Source organism: Benincasa hispida, chromosome 5, assembly GCF_009727055.1.
Source record: "Benincasa hispida cultivar B227 chromosome 5, ASM972705v1, whole genome shotgun sequence".
Lineage (NCBI taxonomy): Eukaryota > Viridiplantae > Streptophyta > Magnoliopsida > Cucurbitales > Cucurbitaceae > Benincasa > Benincasa hispida.
Window position 1 is genome coordinate 25391789 of NC_052353.1, and position 20371 is coordinate 25412159.

General features: G+C 34.8%; 1 protein-coding gene across 1 annotated transcript; it reads right to left on the bottom strand.

Annotated features, from left to right (window-relative positions):
- Positions 1-18913: 18913 nt before the first annotated feature.
- Positions 18914-20022, bottom strand: LOC120077099 (protein EXPRESSION OF TERPENOIDS 1-like). The gene is made up of 2 exons (XM_039030968.1): positions 19482-20022; positions 18914-19293 (listed from the first exon to the last, which is right to left on the bottom strand). The coding sequence occupies exons 1-2, from the start codon at positions 20020-20022 to the stop codon at positions 18914-18916; spliced, it is 921 nt and encodes a 306-aa protein (XP_038886896.1).
- Between the last annotated feature and the right edge of the window lie 349 nt (positions 20023-20371).

Sequence of the window (20371 nt, forward strand, 5' to 3'; positions counted from 1 at the left end):
CGCATCAGTCTTAGTATGTAACCCGAAGGTCCACCAATCAGTCATAGACATGAATCCAAAGGAACATAAATCAGTCATAGACATGAACTCGAAGGAACTGAATCAGTCGTAATGTGTAACCCGAAGGTCTACAAATTAGTCGTAGTGTATAACTTGAAGGTCCACAAATCAGTCATAGACATGAACCTGAAGGTACATGAATCAGTCATAGACATGAACTCAAAGGAACATGAATCAGTCATAGTATTTAACCCGAAGGTCCACAAATCAATCATAGACATGAATCCGAAGGAACATGAATCAGTCATAGTGTCTACACCTGCCCAGATAAGAAAAACAATCAGGAACCCTATAACTTAGCATCCATCAATTTTCATATAACTCCTATGTTAAATTTTCCAGTCGTTTAACTTAGGGGTAAACTTTCATATAAATCCTCAGTCAATGGTACAATCATCATAGACAAAACAGTCCAATCCAGTCAGTCAATGTCATTGAGTCATATAGTTCAATCAATCATAAATTATCAGTCCCAATAGTCTAAAATAATCAGTCAAATCCATCTTAACAGTCTCAAGAAATAGTCCATGTAATCTTAAGTATCCAGTCCATGTATTCTTAAGTAAATAGTTCAAGTAATCTTAAATATGCAGTCCAAGTGGTAAGGATGACTGGTTTGAAGGCGAACCAGTAAAGGACACTTACCTCAACTTTTAGTTAATACAAGCTCAAACAATCTTAACTTTTATTTGCCCAAAAGATCACGAACCAAGTCCTAAATGATACACCAAAAATTAGGATCTCCAAAATAAGGCCAAAATTCTCAATCAACCAATTTACATCATCCATTAAGGCCAAATATTTACAGTCCCAAGGTCCAATTACTTACCCAAATTGTCTCAAAATTGATCTCAAATTTTGTGAACAACACTTCAAAATCCTTCAATTCTTAAGTCAAACCCTATACCAACAATCAAAATTAATTCCATCATTTAGGACATAATTCCAATCACAACTTTACCTGAATGTCTTCATACAACTTACCCAACACGTAGTTTGATTCCAAAACCACTTCGAAGCTCCAAAATCAACATAATCCAACAACTATATCACCAAAATCATCCTTTAACTTTAATGGACAGCAACTTTAGACCTTTTAATCCAACCTCCAAAAATCACAATTAAAACAAAAGTTAAGACGACACTTAGTGGTTATCTAAAAATTCTCAACAAAAACCCCAAACCTTACAAAAAAAAAAAGGATGCCTAACAATTTTAATCTTACCGAAAAGCACCTTGAGTGTCTGTAAAATCCAATTTCAATAACAAAACAATATGGGTAAGCCAAAACTTAAACTAAAATTTGATGGTATTCAAGATCTTCCAAGAAACCCCATAAAACACCAAATAACTTACCCAAGATATCAATTCTAGTGACAATGGCGCCAGCGACGATGGCAAACATAGATAGACGGTGGGTATTGCTGTCGGACGACATAAATTGTTTAGGCTAACAACTGGTAGTGAGGATCTTGCATTAGGAGGGTTTGCGAGAGTGAGAGAGAATGCGAATTTCTAGTTTTACAGGTTTTGTTCAGCAGCGATTACGAACAAACCAGAGACTCTATATGTCCTGAACAGACTGACCAAATTTGAGCATGATCCAACGGTTCAAACACCGGCAATCGACAATTTTGTAGAGGCTGTCGCTGAAAAACCGAATTGCTTTCTCCCCGATTTTCATCTTTTCACTCTCCTTTAATTTCGAAAATCTCAATTCTTTCATTTTTTTTCAAATTTTAAAAAAATAAATAAAATATTTTATCACAATATCTCCAAAATTCGAAAGATTCTATTAAATTAATAAATCAATTAACTTCTCAAATTACTTTAATTTAGAATTCAAAAACCAAAATTAAAGCATAAAATCCATCAATTTGATACAAATTAAATTCTTTCAAATATTTAAAACAATTTAAAACCACATAAAATTAATTATCTTCTTAATTGTTTTAAGTTGGCTCCAAAATCCAAAATCAAAGGGAGGCAACATTCAATATTTTCAAGATAATTAGTTCAAATAACTAATTAATTAAATTCAATTTAACCAAGAAAATATTTTCAATTATTTCAATTTAATTCCAATTTCAAAAAATGAAAGGGAAATTAAACTAAATAATTTTAGATAACTAACTTAAATTTTCCTGAAATTCGGGATTGTGTGTGTGAAGGAAAGGAAAAAATATAATAAAACTTTATTATCTCTCTCCCCCTCTTATTTTTGCATGCGACCCCCCCCCCCCTGTTTTCGATCTCTCTAGCACCTACACAAAGATCTAAAAGCCATTTGTGACCCATGTCGTCGCACCCCGTCTGTTCATCTGTCGTTAGGGTTTTTGACCGTCGTCAACTGCAAGCTGAATCACTCAGTCGTTGGCGATTCGTCGGAGCTGCGACGGATCGGAAGACTCCTGTCGTCGTAGATTTGATCTCGCCTTATCTCGCGCCATCAAAGAACGCCGCGCCCCAACCGCTCACGCCGTCTCCTTCGATCTTCGTTCGTCGCAACCGTCAGTTTGGGTCGAGCCTAGATGCACTACAAGAAATCGGACCTCTCCCGTCGCCACAATTTGCTGGGAAAGGGTGGAAAATGCATCGGGAGATCTTCTACCAGCGAAAGATGGATCGTGAGGAGTTTGGTCGAGAAAAATTTGTTAGAAGAGGAACTCCCGACGCATAAAACAAGGCGTCGGGAGTTGGTCGAAGAACTCCCGACGCATGTATAGGGGTCGAGAGTTCCTCAAACTCTGTCTCTTATACACATCTAGATGTGTATAAGAGACAGATATAGAACGTGAGGAGTTTGGTCGAGAAAAATTTGTTAGAAGAGGAACTCCCGACGCATAAAACAAGGCGTCGGGAGTTGGTCGAAGAACTCCCGACGCATGTATAGGGCGTCGGGAGTTCCTCAAACTGTCGACGCATCATATACCTGTCTCTTATACACATCTAGATGTGTATAAGAGACAGCCCACAACACATTCGAACTTCATAAACATATTAGAACTTCATAAACATTCATAAACACACAAAAACTCCAAGTTCAACAACAAAACGAGTATAATCAAACTCTACCCACCTCCCACGACAAACATGATACCTCCCAAATATCAAAAAACACACAAAAACCTAAAAATTAACAATAACATCCACAATCCACAATAACATCTAAAGTGTTTTTAGGGGTATAGAGTTTAGAGGTACAAACATCATAGTAAATTAACAATAACATCCATAATATTAATTACATGTAACATCCATATTCCACAATTCACAATAATATCCACAATTCATCAGATTACAGAAATTTAACATAAAAACAACAAATGAGATAGATGCTAAATGACAATAATCCACTAAATTGCATAAACTGTAACATCCATAATCCACAATTCACAATAATCCACCAAATTGCAGAATTTGTAACATCTATCATAGTAAATTAAGTAATCCCTAGCCTTAAGAATTAAAGGAGAAAAAAAAGACTCAATCCACAATAACATCCACAATCCATAATCCATTATCCACATTAGATTACCAACATGCAAGAAATGAGATTGATGCTAAATGACAATAAATGAGATAGATTCTAGAAATTGTAACGTAAAAACAACAAATGAGATAGATATTAAATGACAATAAATGAGATAAATGCTAGAAACATTACCAACATGCTAGAAATTAAACATTACAAACATTACCAACATTACCAACATTACCAACATGTTAGAAATTAAACAGTACCAATATTAATTACCAACATTACCAACATGCTAAAAATTAAACATTACCAACATTACTAACATTACCTGAAGGAAATCGGAATCGCGATTTCAGTGAGCAGCGGAACCAAGACTATTCCAAATTACAATCATGAATGAACATACCATTTACAGTCGACTTCAAAACAAGCGGTTATACAATGTACAGAAAAATTACAGCATGAACATCAAATGTACAGAAGGAAAAACTATACTATCAATGATAGAAGCGTCTCCATGCTCCAATGCACACTCTGATCGAACAACAGCAATCACGAGCGCTAGACAAGATGTATCTTTACAAAACAACGAGACTCCGGGAGAATTAGGACACCAATCCCAACAATCTCCCATTTGTCCTTATGATCGGGAGACTAATGTACAATACAATATAAAAAAGTACAATATACAATAAACTAGGTCATACCCCAGTATCATCTCTCACATGCCTTAGACAAGATGCCGCATGTCTCGCAGACCCAGACTCTCCAGGTGACCCTCGAACACTTTAGCCGTGAGGGCCTTTGTAAAGGGATCAGCAACGTTGTGCTCCGATGCGATCTGCTCGATTATCACATCATCGTGACGCACAATCTCCCTAATCAGATGATATTTTCGTTCTATGTGCTTACCTCGACGATGACTCCGAGGCTCCTTTGAATTTGCCACAGCCCCACTGTTATCACAATAAAGAGTGATAGAAAAATCCACATTTGGAACAACTTCCAAATCTGTAAGGAACTTCCTCAACCAAACAACCTCTTTAGCTGCTTCATAAGCCGCAACGTATTCGGCTTCCATAGTGGAGTCTGCAATGCATCCTTGCTTGATGCTTTGCCAAACTATAGGCCCTCTATTCAGAGTAAACACTAACCTCGATGTCGATTTGAGAGAATTTTGATCGGTCTGAAAGCTAGAGTCCGTGTATCCTGTAAGGAACATATCCTTATCTCCATACACAAGTATGTAGTCCCTCATTCTCTGAAGATACTTGAGGATCGTCTTGATCGCCGTCCAGTCATCAAATCCTGGATTGGACTGATATTGACTGATAATCTCTACTGCATAGTAAATGTGGGGTCTAGTACACAACATTGCATACATCAAGCTTCCTACAGCAGAAGCATAGGGAATCTGTCTCATCTCCTCAACCTCTGGAGGTGTCTTAAGACATTGATCCTTAGACAGAACGATTCCATGCCTAAAAGGTAACAAACCCCTCTTAGAATCCTGTATCCTGTACCTGATCAACATTTGATCAATGTACGATGTCTGAGACAGGGCTAACCGTTTGTTCTTGACATCCCGAATGATCTGGATCCCGAGAACATACAGTGCATCACCCAAATCTTTCATTTGGAACTAGGCAGCTAGCCAACTCTTAATGTTAGTCAGATATCCTACATCATTCCCAATGAGTAAGATATCATCCACATATAGTACCAGGAAAGCTACTGAGCTATTGACGATCTTCTTATAAACACAAGGCTCATCGACGTTCTGGTCAAAGCCAAACAACTTGACAGCAGTGTCAAATCTGATGTTTCAAATTTGAGATGCTTGTTTCAGTTCATAAATGGATCTATTAAGCTTGCAAACTTTTTTCTCTTGATCTGGAACTACGAACCTCTCTGGTTGAGTCATATAGATGGTCTTTTCAAGATTACCATTCAGAAAGGCAGTCTTGACATCCATTTTCCATATTTCATAATCATAAAATGTGGCTATGAACAGGAGAATCCTGATAGACTTTAGCATGACAACAGGTGAGAAAGTTTCCTCATAGTCAACTCCCTCAACCTGGGTATAACCCTTTGCCATGAGCCTAGCCTTAAAGGTTTGCACCTTTCCATCTACACCTCTCTTTCGCTTATAGATCCACATACACCCAATAGGTCCTACCCCATCAGGTGGATCAACGACCCTATCATTCATAATGACGTTTTGGGCTTCAGTCAAACCTATGTAGTGATCCGGTGGGTTCATAACCTTCCCACTAGGTTGAGGCAGTCTCAACTCTTGAGCTGGTTGACTAGACGTCCCGACCTCAACAACTCTTGTTGATATGTCGTCCTGTTCAACAACTCTTGTTGAACTCTCAGCAGTCTCAGTCTCACTTGAGATCTCATGTAAAACGAGCTTACTTCGTGGCTTATGATCCCTCATGTGATCTTCTTCTAAGAAGATAGCATTAGTGGAAACAAACACTTTGTTCTCACTTGGATCATAGAAGTATTCTCCTCTCGTTTCCTTAGGATAGCCCACAAAGAGGCAAACCTTAGAATACGGTTCCAACTTCTTTGGGTTAGTCACTAGCACATGTGCCGGACAGTCCCAAATCCTAAAGTGGCGTAAACTACCTTTACGGTCTCTCCATAACTCAATAGGTGTTTTAGAAACATTTTTCAAGGGAACGTTGTTCAGGATATAACATGCAGTCTGCACTGCATAACCCCAAAACGAGTCTGGAAGATGAGCATAACTCATCATAGACCGAATCATGTCCAACAAGGTCCTGTTTCTCCTTTCTGATACACCATTCTGCTGAGGTGTACCAGAGGCCGAGAGTTGGGACGCAATCCCATATTCTATCATATAGTTCTGGAATTGGAGGTCCATATACTCTCCACTACGATCAAATCGTAGTGCTGTTATCTTCTTACCTAACAAGTTTTCAACTTCAGCCTTATACTTCTTGAACTTGTCAAGAGTTTCAGACTTACGTTGCATTAGGAAGAGATACCCAAACCTTGAATAATCATCTATGAAAGAGATGAAATATTCATACCCACCTCGAGTTCTAACATTCATCGGACCACAGAGGTCTGAATGTACAAGCTCCAAGGCTTCTTTGGCTCTGTAACCTTTTCTAGTAAAAGGTCGTTTGGTCATCTTGCCTTCGAGGCATGATTCACATACCGGCAAGGAGTTTTCTTCTAAACTCTTTAGAAGTCCACTTTTCACCAACTTCTCAATCCTATTGAGGTTGATGTAACCTAACCTTGGATGCCAAAGATGAGCATTTTCCTTTGGAGAAACCTTTACTCATTTAGCTGTTGTTTCCGTACTGAACATTTCAGTGTTAAACAAGGCTTTTATGACTAATGGCCTTAGTACATATAAGTTATTTTCTATTGAACCATAACCAATCTCCATTCCATTCCTGAAAATAAACACTTTATTAAGGAGACGATATAGCCTTGTTCAATGAGACAAGAAACCGAGATTAAGTTCCTCTTAATATGAGGAACTACAAAAACATTATCCAGTAACAGAAAAAGTTTCTTGTCAACAAATAACTTCAGCCTGCCTACAGCAACAACTGAAACAACCTCATTATTACCGACTCAAAGAGTCATCTCTCCCTGTGGCAACGTTTGCCAGAAACTAAATCCTTGCTAAGAGGAACTGACATGATTGGTAGCACCTGAATCTAGGATCCAGCCAGAATCATCATTCTCTACCAGACAAGTCTCCAAGACCAATAAATCATATTTACTGTCTTGTCTCCTCTTTTGGAGAGTAGTGGGATGGAGGCCGTTTTCCACGAAATTCGTTTCACACGATTCTTTCCACCGTAATAAATCGGTCATTTTTAAAAGCTTTAAACATAAATACTAACGAGATGCTAAAAAGAAAAACACATTGACCTATGTTAGGTTTTAAGCAAATACCCGTTGTAAAACAAAACAACATCCAATAAGGTTTTAGCAAAACCAACATAAACCCCGTCTGACATCTAGTTTCGCAATGATACTTCAAAGGTTTAGGAAAAAACCTGTCGAAGGGAGGTCAGTTATCCCTCCTCTGAATTGAGAAGTTCTCAACCATTCATTAATACCAGAATAACTCTTACTCCTATAACGACTAGCCATCATTGATTTAGCCAAGAGATCATTAACTTACTTAACAATCTCCCGTAAGTGTGACTCACCATTTTAAGCCCTAGAGGTCCATCCCAAAAGGCCAATCCGAAGGGAAAAAATCCGATTGGGGCAAAACCTAAAGTGACTCTATCCATTTCTAGAGTTCACCTTGATATTGACTAATTGCACAAAACCCATCCGAAAGGAGCCGCATCGAAGGCGACACGAGGGCGTACCTGTCTCTTATACACATCTAGATGTGTATAAGAGACAGGATTTGGCCAAGAGAACATTAACTTACTTAACAATCTCCCGTAAGTGTGACTCACCATTTTAAGCCCTAGAGGTCCATCCCAAAAGGCCAATCCGAAGGGAAAAAATCCGATTGGGGCAAAACCTAAAGTGACTCTATCCATTTCTAGAGTTCACCTTGATATTGACTAATTGCACAAAACCCATCCGAAAGGAGCCGCATCGAAGGCGACACGAGGGCGTACAGAATGATCTCACGGTGTGAACCAATGACAGCTGTCTCTTATACACATCTAGATGTGTATAAGAGACAGGCTAACACATGCAAGGCATTCATAACGCTTATAAACAGCCTAAGTGTCATGCTCAATGCATTGTCTATTCATTGCTACTTCTTTTATATAACACTTATACAAAACCGTAATGAAACAAGCAAAACATGCTTCTATTCACCCTTAGACTATAACATTTATAATAAAAGGATGATGCATGATCATGCTCAATGCATGCAAAATATAACTCTTATATTTCATGATGCAGGCACATGCTTTCAAGTAATTTCTTCATGCTTGATTATAACATTTATAATACATGATGCATGAGTAATTGCACAACCTAAGGTGGGTTTTAAACTATATGATAGACACTTTGACATATATGAACCATACATCACATGTATAAGAAATAAAATTTGATGAATCGGGTAAAATTGCCTTAAAACATAAAAGGGAAAGCTAACTATTACAAAGACAAGGAGTCTTCAGTTCAATCAGACGAACCGGGTCTTGAACCCTCAGCAAAGCATCGCTTCTCCAACCATCCATCGTGTACTAAGCTCACCGTGATCGTCTAGACGATAAAACAAACTCTTTCTCTATCGCTTACCAACACTCCAGAGTTAAACGATCGTTTAGCATTACTATACGATCGTCTAGAAAAATCCAAACGATTGTGTAAAATAAACCGAGCTAGACGATAGAGCTAAACGCTCGTATAGTTTTTGCTAGACGATTGCATAGTTTTATCTAAACGATTAGGCATCAACCTATACGATAGGTTTCGACTTCTCCCACTTGCCCAGTCATGAACACGATCATTATTTCCTCCGTTCGTCTACCTCACACCAAGTCCGAACAGAGCCCACCCTCTAGATTCTCACTACCAAGGTTGCCTTCATGGTGGTGTCATACTCAACTCGACATTGTCAAGGTTTTTCGGAGGCAGTTCATGGTGCTGCAGAGGCAGTTCGTTGTTGAAAGGAGTTCGTGACCGAGGAGATCATTGAGGACGAGCGCGAAGTGTTCGTGCGGTGTTGCAATCATGTAGAACGAGCACTTGTGATTGCTATTGTTCGATCAAAGTGTGCATCGGAGCGTGGAGACGTTTCTGCCATTGATAGTATAGTTTTTCCTTTTGTACTTTTGATGTTCATGTTGTAATTTCTTTGTACATTGTATAACCGCTTGTTTTGAAGTCGACTGTAAATGTTATGTTTATTCATGATTGTAATTTGGAATATTCTTACTTCCGCTGCTCATGGAAATTGCGATTCCGATTCACAGAAATCTAATTTCTTTCATTCAACGGCCTCCGAAAAATCTCGAAGATGTCGAGTTAAGTCTGACACCACCAAGAAGGCGACCTTGGTATTCTCGGTGTAAGAATCCAGAGGGTGGGCTCTATTCAGACTTGGTGTGAGGCAGACGAACGAAGGAAACAATAATCGCGTACACAACTAGGCAAGTGGGAGAAGTCGGAGACCTATCGTATAGGTCGATGCCCAATCGTTTAGATAAAACTATGAGATCGTCTAGCAAAAGCTATGCGATCGTTTAGCTCTATTCGTCCTAGCTCGGTCGATCTACACGTCGTTTACCTTGGGCCACGCGATCGTCTAGCAAAACTATGTCGATCGTTTAGTAAACACTGCACGATCGTTTAGCTAGCACCATGCAACGATGTTTACCTAGCCTCCACCGTCGTTTAGTAAATCTATATATTACTTGACGACTTCTGTGAGTTTTCTTTTCGCTAGAGAAAAAAACTTAAAACTTTTTATACTCTTGTGAAAAACCCTTTTTTTAAAAATAGGAAACTGATTTCCTTTTAAACTCATGGTTACCATGATCAAATAACCACCCACTAGTTTTGGTTATTTAAAAAAATAGTAATTATCTAATAATTAATGATTATTATAAATATAAATGATAACCAACTTATCAATACTATAATTATAACTATAGTTTTAATATTTCATCTCATGAAACATATAAACCATAGTTCTTTTTTCTATTCCATGGTACTTAACTGTATAAATCTCATTTACATCACTCCTCCACTACATGTATCTCATACATCATACTGATTATAGATCATATATAATCAAAATACCTCTTGTCAATTTGAACATTTCAAATCAACACCAAGAACTTGATCCTTCAACATGAATCCAAGCTACCAAGGGGGACCTCATGGACCTGTTGATCCGAAACTCCAACGATACGTGAATTTGACTAACTCTTAGTCACGGGATTCACATCCGTTTAACTGCCAGACAGTACTACTAAAAAGACCCGACAGCTGAACTCTCCTCACGACAGATATGATTATGTGTCCATCTTAACCAATCAGTAGTGCAACAGACTCCTTCACAGATTGCTCGTAAGTACACTGGGCCTACAATAACCGTTTTGCCCGTAGTTGCATCATATCCTTAAGCTACCACTAATGCCCTCTAATGAACATAATCAATAGTCTTAACTATGACTGAGTCTTTCCTCCAAAGAGAAGTCTGGCACTTTTTTATGTTGCAGCCCTAGAATCAGCCCTTAAGGGAGCAATCGTCTCTACTTATCCCTGTTCGGGAAATGAGTGAATTCCATAGTTGTGGATTGAGTTTCCAGCTCTCAGATACAGACAACTCCCCAAAAAGGTAGGCATGTTGAGTTGGCAAATCTGGCCACTCTCACTCATACTAATAAAGGGTCACCCTCTAAAGACATGGAAGTTCACAAAAGCATCAGGAATTGAGGTCGTGTCAACCTATGGTCGTTTAGGTGAGATGCAAGTCTCTTATAATCAACGGCATTATATACAGAGTCTAGTCATCTCGTGGTCCAGGTCTTATACAAACTCTTTGTATAGGACACCCCCGCTCCACGTCTCCACACGAATGGTCAGGATATACCATCTATAGTAGTTTACAACCCTTGCATACCTCTACAAAGTGAGTCGTATCTGTAGTGTCACAAAGATCAGGTATCTCACCTTAATCCTTATACTACAGACCGATATAGGTTATCACTTAAGGCATGATCCACTTGTATATCACATATACATGCTTAAGTTCACATAACTTAACCAAGGAGTTTTGTTTATTGGATATGAGTAAATGCCAGAATTAAATAACATTTATTTTATTCATTGAACAACGTATATCTTTACAAAACAACGAGACTCCGAAAGAATTAGGATACCAACAACAATACCAACATGCTAGAAATTAAAATTACCAACATTACTAACATTACCAACATGCTAGAAATTAAAAAAAAATGGCTTAAATTAATTCACAAAATAAGAGAAATGAAATGAAAGGGATGTGAGCGAACCTTGTTGAAAGCTTGAAAAGAACAAAAAAATCGCAAGAAATGAAAGGGGAAGGTGGCGGGAAACAGTACGAAGGGGGAAGGGGCAAGCGATAAGCGATAGATGCAAGGGGAAGGGAAGGGGGAGCAGTAGTGGACAGGCACAAAGGGAAGGGAAGAGAGAGCGGCGGCGGGCGCAAGAGGAAGAGTAAAAGGAGGGCGGCTATGGTTGATAATGAGAAAAAGGGGAAAATGAAGAAGAAAGGATCTGATTTTTACCAAATCCAATCTCCCTGCGTCATCCAACAGGCGTCGGAAATCCCTCGGGAGTTCCTTAGGAACTTCCAATGCAGTTCTTTATGTGTCGAGAGTTCAAGGAACTTCTGACAGGCCTTTACGTTGTTGGGAGTTCATAAAGAACTCCCAATGGTCCATTATGGCATCGGGAGAGACCCTGTATCTCGACAACCGATTTAGGCGTTGAGGGAGCTTATTTTTCTTGTAGTGATGTCAACTTCAAAGCCTGCCACCATTCACTTTTGGGTGTCGTCGTTCACCGTCACCAACACAGAGGGTTGTCGAAATATTTGTAATTTTGGAGAGTTTTCTTAAGTAATTCAAGATTTGGGGTTGTTAAATTCATATTCTATCTAGTGGGGGTTGTAATATTCATATTCTATCTAGTGAGGGTTGTAATCTTGTTTTTTGGGATGTTAGATTGAAGTAATTTTGGAGTTTTGGAAGGTGCAAGGTGTTGTCCATTAAGTGTTGTGGTCATATGGCAATTTATTGGTAAATTTTGGTGAATTTTAACCCTTTGGGACCTTTTGGATTAAGGGAGATTGTTGAAATTTTAGTTATTAAACTTGGTTTTGATTTATGATCAAATTGGATAAATAAATTGAACTTTGGGACTAACTTCAAACCAAACCACGAGTTTGATATGTTAAATTGGAGACTTTTTTATTTAATTGGTTAATTGGATTTAGACCCCAAATGATAAGTTTTGAATGCATGATTTTAGGTCATGATTGTTAAATTAAATTTGGCAATTTACGTTTTAGGATTGATTCAAGTTTTTCAAATATTTTAAAGGAGAATAATTTTGTAGACTAATATTTGTGGTCAAATTTGAGGTAAGTAATCTAACTACTGGAACTGCCTATGTGTCAGACGATAAAATTTACAACTTCGAAGATTATGAGATTGTTTGCATCGAGATGCTTGAGGATTAAAAAGTTGATCTTGATTATATTTTGAAACATGTTATGAATGCTATCATGGACTAAATTATTCTTTGCTTATATGATTGGCTAAGATGAACAATGAGTAGGATGATATGTATTTGTATGTTTGTAGGACTATGTTTTATGTTGCTTGTTAGGTTTATGATAGTGATAGTTATCCTTACCTGTAATTAGAAACCCACTAAATGTGGTGATCTCCTTCAGGATTTCACCAAAGGTTTGTGTTTCCTTCGAGATTCACAAGAAGATTTTTATTCCTTCAGGATTCACCAGAGGTTTTTATATCCTTGGGGGTTCACCAGAGGTTTTTGTTTCCTTCGAGATTCACCAGGGGTTTGTGATTCCTTCAGGATTCACCAGAAGTGGTGACCTCCTTCAGGAAAATCACCAAAGGTTTGTGTTTCCTTCAGGATTCACCAGAGGTTTGTGGGTACACATAATCTTTGGTAGAGTGGGTTCAATTATTCACTAATTAGTCGTCTCATGGAAACTAGAGGGTTATGCACGCCCCACTAGAGAGTAGCATCTAGAGGACATAGATGTTTAGTCTGACCTTGGTAGTTGGGGTTACTTCTTGAGTATTTTATACTTATACTTTCTCATGTTTATTTTTCAAGTAAGGGTAAGAATACACCGGCGAATGACAAGCTGACTTCGTGATCGATCCACTGGGACCAGTCATATGCTTCCGTTCATGTTTTCATAATTTTATATTTTAGAACTTTAGTCTTGATGTTTGAACTTGAAGTTTCGAGTGTTTTTCTTTTTAAAATTTTTTTTTCTTTTTGAAAATTCTCTAGTTTTTTTATTTATGAATTTAAGGGTATTCTACTAAATGGGTTTCAATTAATTGGTTTTAATAAAGATAATTATTTTTATATTGTTTATTTGGTTTTATTAAATCATGAAAAGATGTCAATTTAATTCGTATGCATACATATCTATAGTAACTGCCTAGTTGAAGTCCTAGGGAGTCAGGTCATTACAAAAAAAATCCATGCGCAACCTATCATTAATTGTTATTTTCTTCTTCTGATTTTCTCAAATTGAAAGTTATCACTGATAACAGCTATCAGTGATAGCCATTGATAGTTACTATTAGTTGTTATCTTTGATAACTACAATCAATGATAGCTTTTAGTTTGAGAAATATTAATACAACTTATTAACACTTGAAATATTAGCTTTCAATTTGCTATCGTTTATCAGCAGCTAGCATTGATACACTTTCATGAATTGGATTCAACCTTGAAATGTTAACACTTAAGGCTATCATTGGATATCAATGATAAACTTTTATATGTAGTTATCAACTTTGAAAGGAAACTATCAACTTTAAAATATTAACATTTAAAGCTATAAGTGATAGAAGTCTATCAATGCGAAGTCTATAAGTGATAGAAGTCTATCAATGAGAGGTCTATAAGTGACTATCACTAATATCTACTTAAGTCATATCATCAATATTAATATTATTAATATCATTCATTTAATTGATATATACCTAAGTCATATTGTTGATATACATATATCACTGATAACTTCTATCAGTGGTTATCATTGATAGACTTTCATCAAATGGAATTGGCTTTGAAAGATTAACATTTAAAGCTATCAATGGCTATCACCGACAAACTTTTATCAATAGTAATCAACTTTAAAAAGATTGACATTTTAAGCTATCTGTGATATAAAATTATTAGTGGCTATCACTAATAGTTTTTAAAAGCTATTTAAAAAAAACTATTAAAAATTATTAGTACAATAGTTGAATTCTTAGCCAAATTTCAAAAACAAAAACAAGTTTTTAAAAGCTACTTTTTAGTTTTCAAAATTAGGCTTTGTTTTTTAAATCGTTAGTAAAAGTAGATAACAAAGAAAGAAATTTAGAGGTGGAACTAGTGTCTATAGGCTTAATTTTTAAAAACTAGAAACGAAATAGTTACCAAATGGGGCCTAATATTTTTAGTTTTTAAAACTTGAGTTGCTTTTTGAAAATATCAATAAAATGTAGATGACAAAACAAGAAATTTAGAGGTGAAAATGGTTTTTATAGGCTTAATTAGTTTTCAAAAACTAAAAATTAAAATCAAATGATTATCAAACGGTTACTTAGGTATTGTTTGATGTTTGAATTTTAAACTTTTGGATTTTATTTTTGTTTTTCCTCTTAATTAAATATTATGGTTTTTACCTATCTTGAAGAAACATTTGATTTGATTACTTAGTCAAATTCTAAAAAAATAAAAACTAAGGTCTTATTTAGTAACAATTTTGTTTTTACTATTTAATTTTATATTTATGCTTGTTTCCTCCCTATTTTTCAATTCTAGTTTTCACCTTTGTTAAAGAAACAATTGAATTATTCATACTCAAATTTTAAAAATAAAAACGTTTTTTTTTTCAAGTTTTGGTTTGGTTGTTTTAAAAATATAATTAGTTAAAAAAAGACCTGAACTTTAGCTAAACTATATAAAAAATACTCCTGGAACTTTGTACTTTATTTCAAAAAATATTCCTGAACATTCAAAAGTTACAATAATACCCTTAAATTTTAAAAAAAATGTTCAAAAATACAACTACTGTTAGTTTTAGATGGAAACCAATACTTTATTTCAAAAATACACTTGAACTTTCAAAACTTTCAATAATACCCTTACTCTTGATATACTTGAGCTGTTATTACCATCTTTTTTTAATACTCCTGAACTTTCAATAGTTTCATTATTACACTTTAGATTTAAAAAAAAAAAAAAAAAAATCAAAAAAAAAATCAAAAAATACTCAAACTATTACTGTAGCCAATTCTTTTGAGGTTATCTTATGTTGAGAAAGAAGCCATTTGAAAATAACTCATATAGACTCTCACTTTTTATATGGATACTCTCGTTTTTTTTTTTTTTTCTCCATTATCTATTATTACACCAATTTTCTCAACAACCAAAAAAATTCAAAACTTTAGATTAAAGCATAAAATCCCTTAAAATATCACAAAATTCCAAAATCAAAATCTCCACTTAAACAACTAATTAAACAATGAATCACGAAATACAAAAAGGCAAGCAAAGAAACATGCATCAATCATGGGTAATCTTCTTAATTGATCAACAAATAAACAAATTTGAACTGCAAAAATGATCAACAAAGTCTTTATCATTACAAAGAAAAGAGTGAAAATAGAGGAGTGTTAGGTCATTGATTGAGAGGAGAGAGAGGAAATAGAAGGGATGTGAAATGGGGCGTAGATAAACGTTTTTTTTTATTATTATATACTAACGCTAAGGGCATTTTTTAAACTTTTTTTTCAAAGATTAAGGGGATTAGTGCAACTTTTGAAAGTATACCTGTATTTTTTAAACAATGTGCTATCGGTTTTCATATATATAATGGGAAGGGAATTTTTGAAAATTTTTTAAAGATTAAGGGAATTAATATTGAAACTTTAAAAGTTCATGGGTATTTTTTAAATTTAAGAAAAAAAATGATGTTTTTGATTCTCGTTAGAAACTAATGATACGGGCATTTTTTAAATTTTTATTAAAGTTAAGGATGTTAATGAAACTTTTGAAAGTTCAGATGTAATTTCTATAATTTAGTCTTAGTAGGAAGTGGATAACAAAACATAAAAATTTAGGATTATTTGCAGATTTAACAAAAAAAACTGGTTTGAAAATTGCAAGTATGTCTATATTTTTCCTTCTCTGCAAACATAACAAAAAAAAATTGGCCCAAAACCAAACAGAAGTTTAAAAGTATCCAAAATATCCTTAAACTCAATAAAACAACCGGACAAATTAAGGAAAATGAAATCACGTACGCTTTTTGAAGTATCTTTAATACACTTCATTAATACAAAGAATATATTGAGAACGTATATTAGTTTATTGATACACCTTATTTAAAAGTTAGTTTATTGATACACCTTATTTAAAAGTTATCATTGATATACTATGATATTAGGTAGTTAGATAATAGTCTTAACATATACTACAGATACATTATGAGTATATTTAAAATTGTCTTTTGAATGAGTATCGATGTATTGTTGATATGCCCATATTGATATTCGAAATGAATTTCTAATGAATGTGGATATAACTCTCGGTACATCTTCAACGTTGATATATCATTAATATACTTTTTTTTTAAATAACATCATTAATATATTTTATAGTATTGACGACTTACCTAATATTAGGTACATTAGTAAAACAATATTCTACCTACATCCATAATATACATAATATACCTATATCATTATATAGACAATAAGTCAACTAAAACAAGAAATGCAAAAAGTAGATATTATCCTTGAAGATACAACATACAAAAATGAGCCGTAAAACAAACAATAAAACCCTCAAATTGATACATTGATGACACAAAGTGTGATATTACATTAAAGTGTATTATATTCTATATTACTCATACACTACTATGATATAAAATTGCATTTTTAATAAGTTCTAATAAGATCAAAAAGCTTTTATTATGGCCTTTATTCGCTGGGTATGTCTAACATCAAAAGGCTCAAAACCCACAAAACCATGTGGATTCTTCATTTATTGAAAAAAAGAAACACTAATAAGAATAAAATCTAGAGTCATTACGACACTGTAATGTGGTTGTGGTTGTCGGAAATTGGAGCAATACAGCCTCTACCCTTTAAAATTTTTAATTGATGTCTGTGAAGATAAATTACATACAATGGAAATGCAGCAACAGAATTGTCTCATAATAACTGGTGGATGTTAATTAAAAAAAATTCACCTCCTAATAATCACATGATATAAATTAAAGTACTCTCATATATACGTTTAATTGTGAAAATTTATAAGCCACGTTATTGTTGTGATTTCATTGAATAATTTTTCTTCTAATGGAGAGTATGTATCTAAAAAAATATCGATGAGATTGACACATTTGTATTCATATAATATATATAGGGAGAGGACAATAATCTGTATACCTAAGGAACCAATAATTGGCACAAAATTCAACCAATAAATTAGAGCATTAGTTCAAATTCAAAATCATGTGATTGTTTACACACTCATCAACAAAATAGCTTGTTAAACAAAATACCAAAATTCAATTGGGAAAAAGTACAAACTCCCTAGTCATAAATCTAAAAAGAATTGGAAAAAAAAATCAAAGACATTAAATGTATTATACTTATTTATTTAGGTTGATCCAACTTAAATTGAATTTAGGCAGTGTTTATTTTCCAATAAATGTAATCAATCAATCGCAATATGAAAAGTTTGATCATTTAATTATGTTTTTAGAAAATTAGTTTAAAATATTTTGTGAATTATATATAATAAGAAAATTCATTATGATTACGGAGTAATAAACATGACTTAAATAAAACTAGCATGATCTTCATAAATTAGAAGAGGTCAATGATGTGAGATGGTACGGACAATAAAAGACAGAATATAGATATTGGAGAAGCAATAGAAAAGAATAAAAATTAAATTTCAAAAATGAGTTATGAACTTGTGATTAAGGAATGAAATATCCATAGACATTCAAACATATATAGATATCTAAATTAGATGGTTGAATAACGATTTTTTTTTTTTTTTTGAAAGAATTGAATATTGATATTAATCAATATCTCTTATATATATTTTATAAATACATATAAAACAAGAAAAAATTCATCAATAAATCTCAATATGAATATGAATATAAATAAAAAAAAAAACGATAAAATTTAATTTGGAAGTAAAAATAACCATAAACTATATATGGATATATATATTAGTATAGTTGAAAAATATCAATAACGATATTTTAATCTTTTCTGAAAAGATGCAACCTAACATTTAGATACACTAATCCCAAATTAATTACCTAATAATTATCCTATATCTCTTTGTGAATGAAACAATTTCATGTCAATTCGGCTACGTTAATATTTAATGATTGGTTAACAATTTATGATATGGGAATGCAAATAAACGATAGGAACATCGAAATTGAATCTAGTTATCATCATCATCATACTCATACATAAATTTTACTAAAATAACATCATCTTGTTTTGTTTCTATTTCAATGTCTTCATCCAACACATCATGAAATCAAGGACGGTTTTTTTTTCTTTTTCTAGTTTATGAACACCATTTTTCTTATGCTCTTGTGGATGGAAAAAATTGCGTACCGGTGTTGAATGTGTTGATTGAGATGGGATATAGTGAAGACTCCATAGATAATGGGGCAGATGATGATTGGCTAACTCTTCCACCGTCGTTGGATGCTCCAATCAGCAGATCGAGCGCTTGACCATCGTCTTCTCCGTCGTGACAGTACGAGCTCTCACCGCCGGTGCTCGTATTCTGACTGGTTTCGAGACCATGGTCATAAAGAATGCCTTTGAACATATGCCCACCAACGTTGATAGATGTTTGATATGCTAATTGTTCTTCAACATTGTCAATGGCACTGACTTTGACACACCGAAAAACAGCTACGGAATTGAATTCAGTTGGAAAATGTGCAACTTCTAACCCTAATTTTCAAACCACATTGATTAGAACAAACACACATAAAGCAATCATCTCCACCGATCTAAGTCAATACAACATTGAGTTTGAGTTTCAAATCATCCTCACCCCATCCCCACCCCAACATTTGTTCGAATTTTTAAAAACAAAAATTAATTTACCATAATCCATTGACTTAAGCGCATGAGTTCACCTGAAGTGACAATAGGAGTTACAAGAGGTGGTTGATTTTCTCCATGTCTCTTGGGAGTGGTCTGATCTGATTGATCTGCTTGAAATTGTTGTCGATGGTGATGTTGGACAATTTGATGACGTTGTTGTTGTCGTTCCCGACGCTTGGCAGCCGGAACCCAGGTACTTTTGACATGGGTTTGGCAATGAAACCCTCGACTTTTACAACAAGTCCTACACCTCAAATGAGAACAATCTTTCTTAGCTTGATTACCACAATCTTGACAATTCATCCCTCCTCCTCCTCCTCTCATCACAGGAAACCCTAATCTCGAAACGAACTCATGATCGGAGGCGTTGATGACAAAGTTCTTCCTAGTAGGCCCCATAACTCCAAAGGAAATGTAATTCTCCACATTTTGTTGAGGCCAAATCTCCAATCCTTTGGAGTAGATCTCTTCGTTATTGTTTGTACTATACAAAAACAACTGTTGTTCTCTTCCTCTTATCATTTCTTCTTCATCCACCTCTTGTTTCCCACCTAAATACAACAACTTCCTCATAATTTCTACGACCTAGTTTTTCTTTATACCATCCCTGATTTGGCTATATATATATATATATATATCAACACCCTGCAAAACTTTTGTAGGTTAAATATTTGAAAGCTTTATTTTCTAGGGAAAAAGTGAAAGAGAAAGAAAGAAAGAAAGAAAGAGGGTTACCAGTGGAATTTGGAAGAGTTGGCCTGCAAACGCCGTCGGCTTTACTACTGGGATTTGCTCTGATCATTTAACACAACTAAACCAACACACTCTCTCACTCATTCATAGGTTTTTTTTTTGCAAAAAAAAAAAATGTTGTCGGGGTTTAGAGAGAGGAGAGAGGAATCTAATTCATTGCTTTGCTATA

What these genes read in the sequence shown, in the direction of transcription:
- LOC120077099 (XM_039030968.1), bottom strand. Translation starts at nt 20,022, where the DNA reads ATGAGGAAGTTGTTGTATTTAGGTGGGAAACAAGAGGTGGATGAAGAA. An exon ending in AACTCCTATTGTCACTTCAG is followed by an intron (nt 19,294 to 19,481) that starts GTGAACTCATGC and finishes TTTGAAAATTAG; the next exon opens with GGTTAGAAGTTGCACATTTT.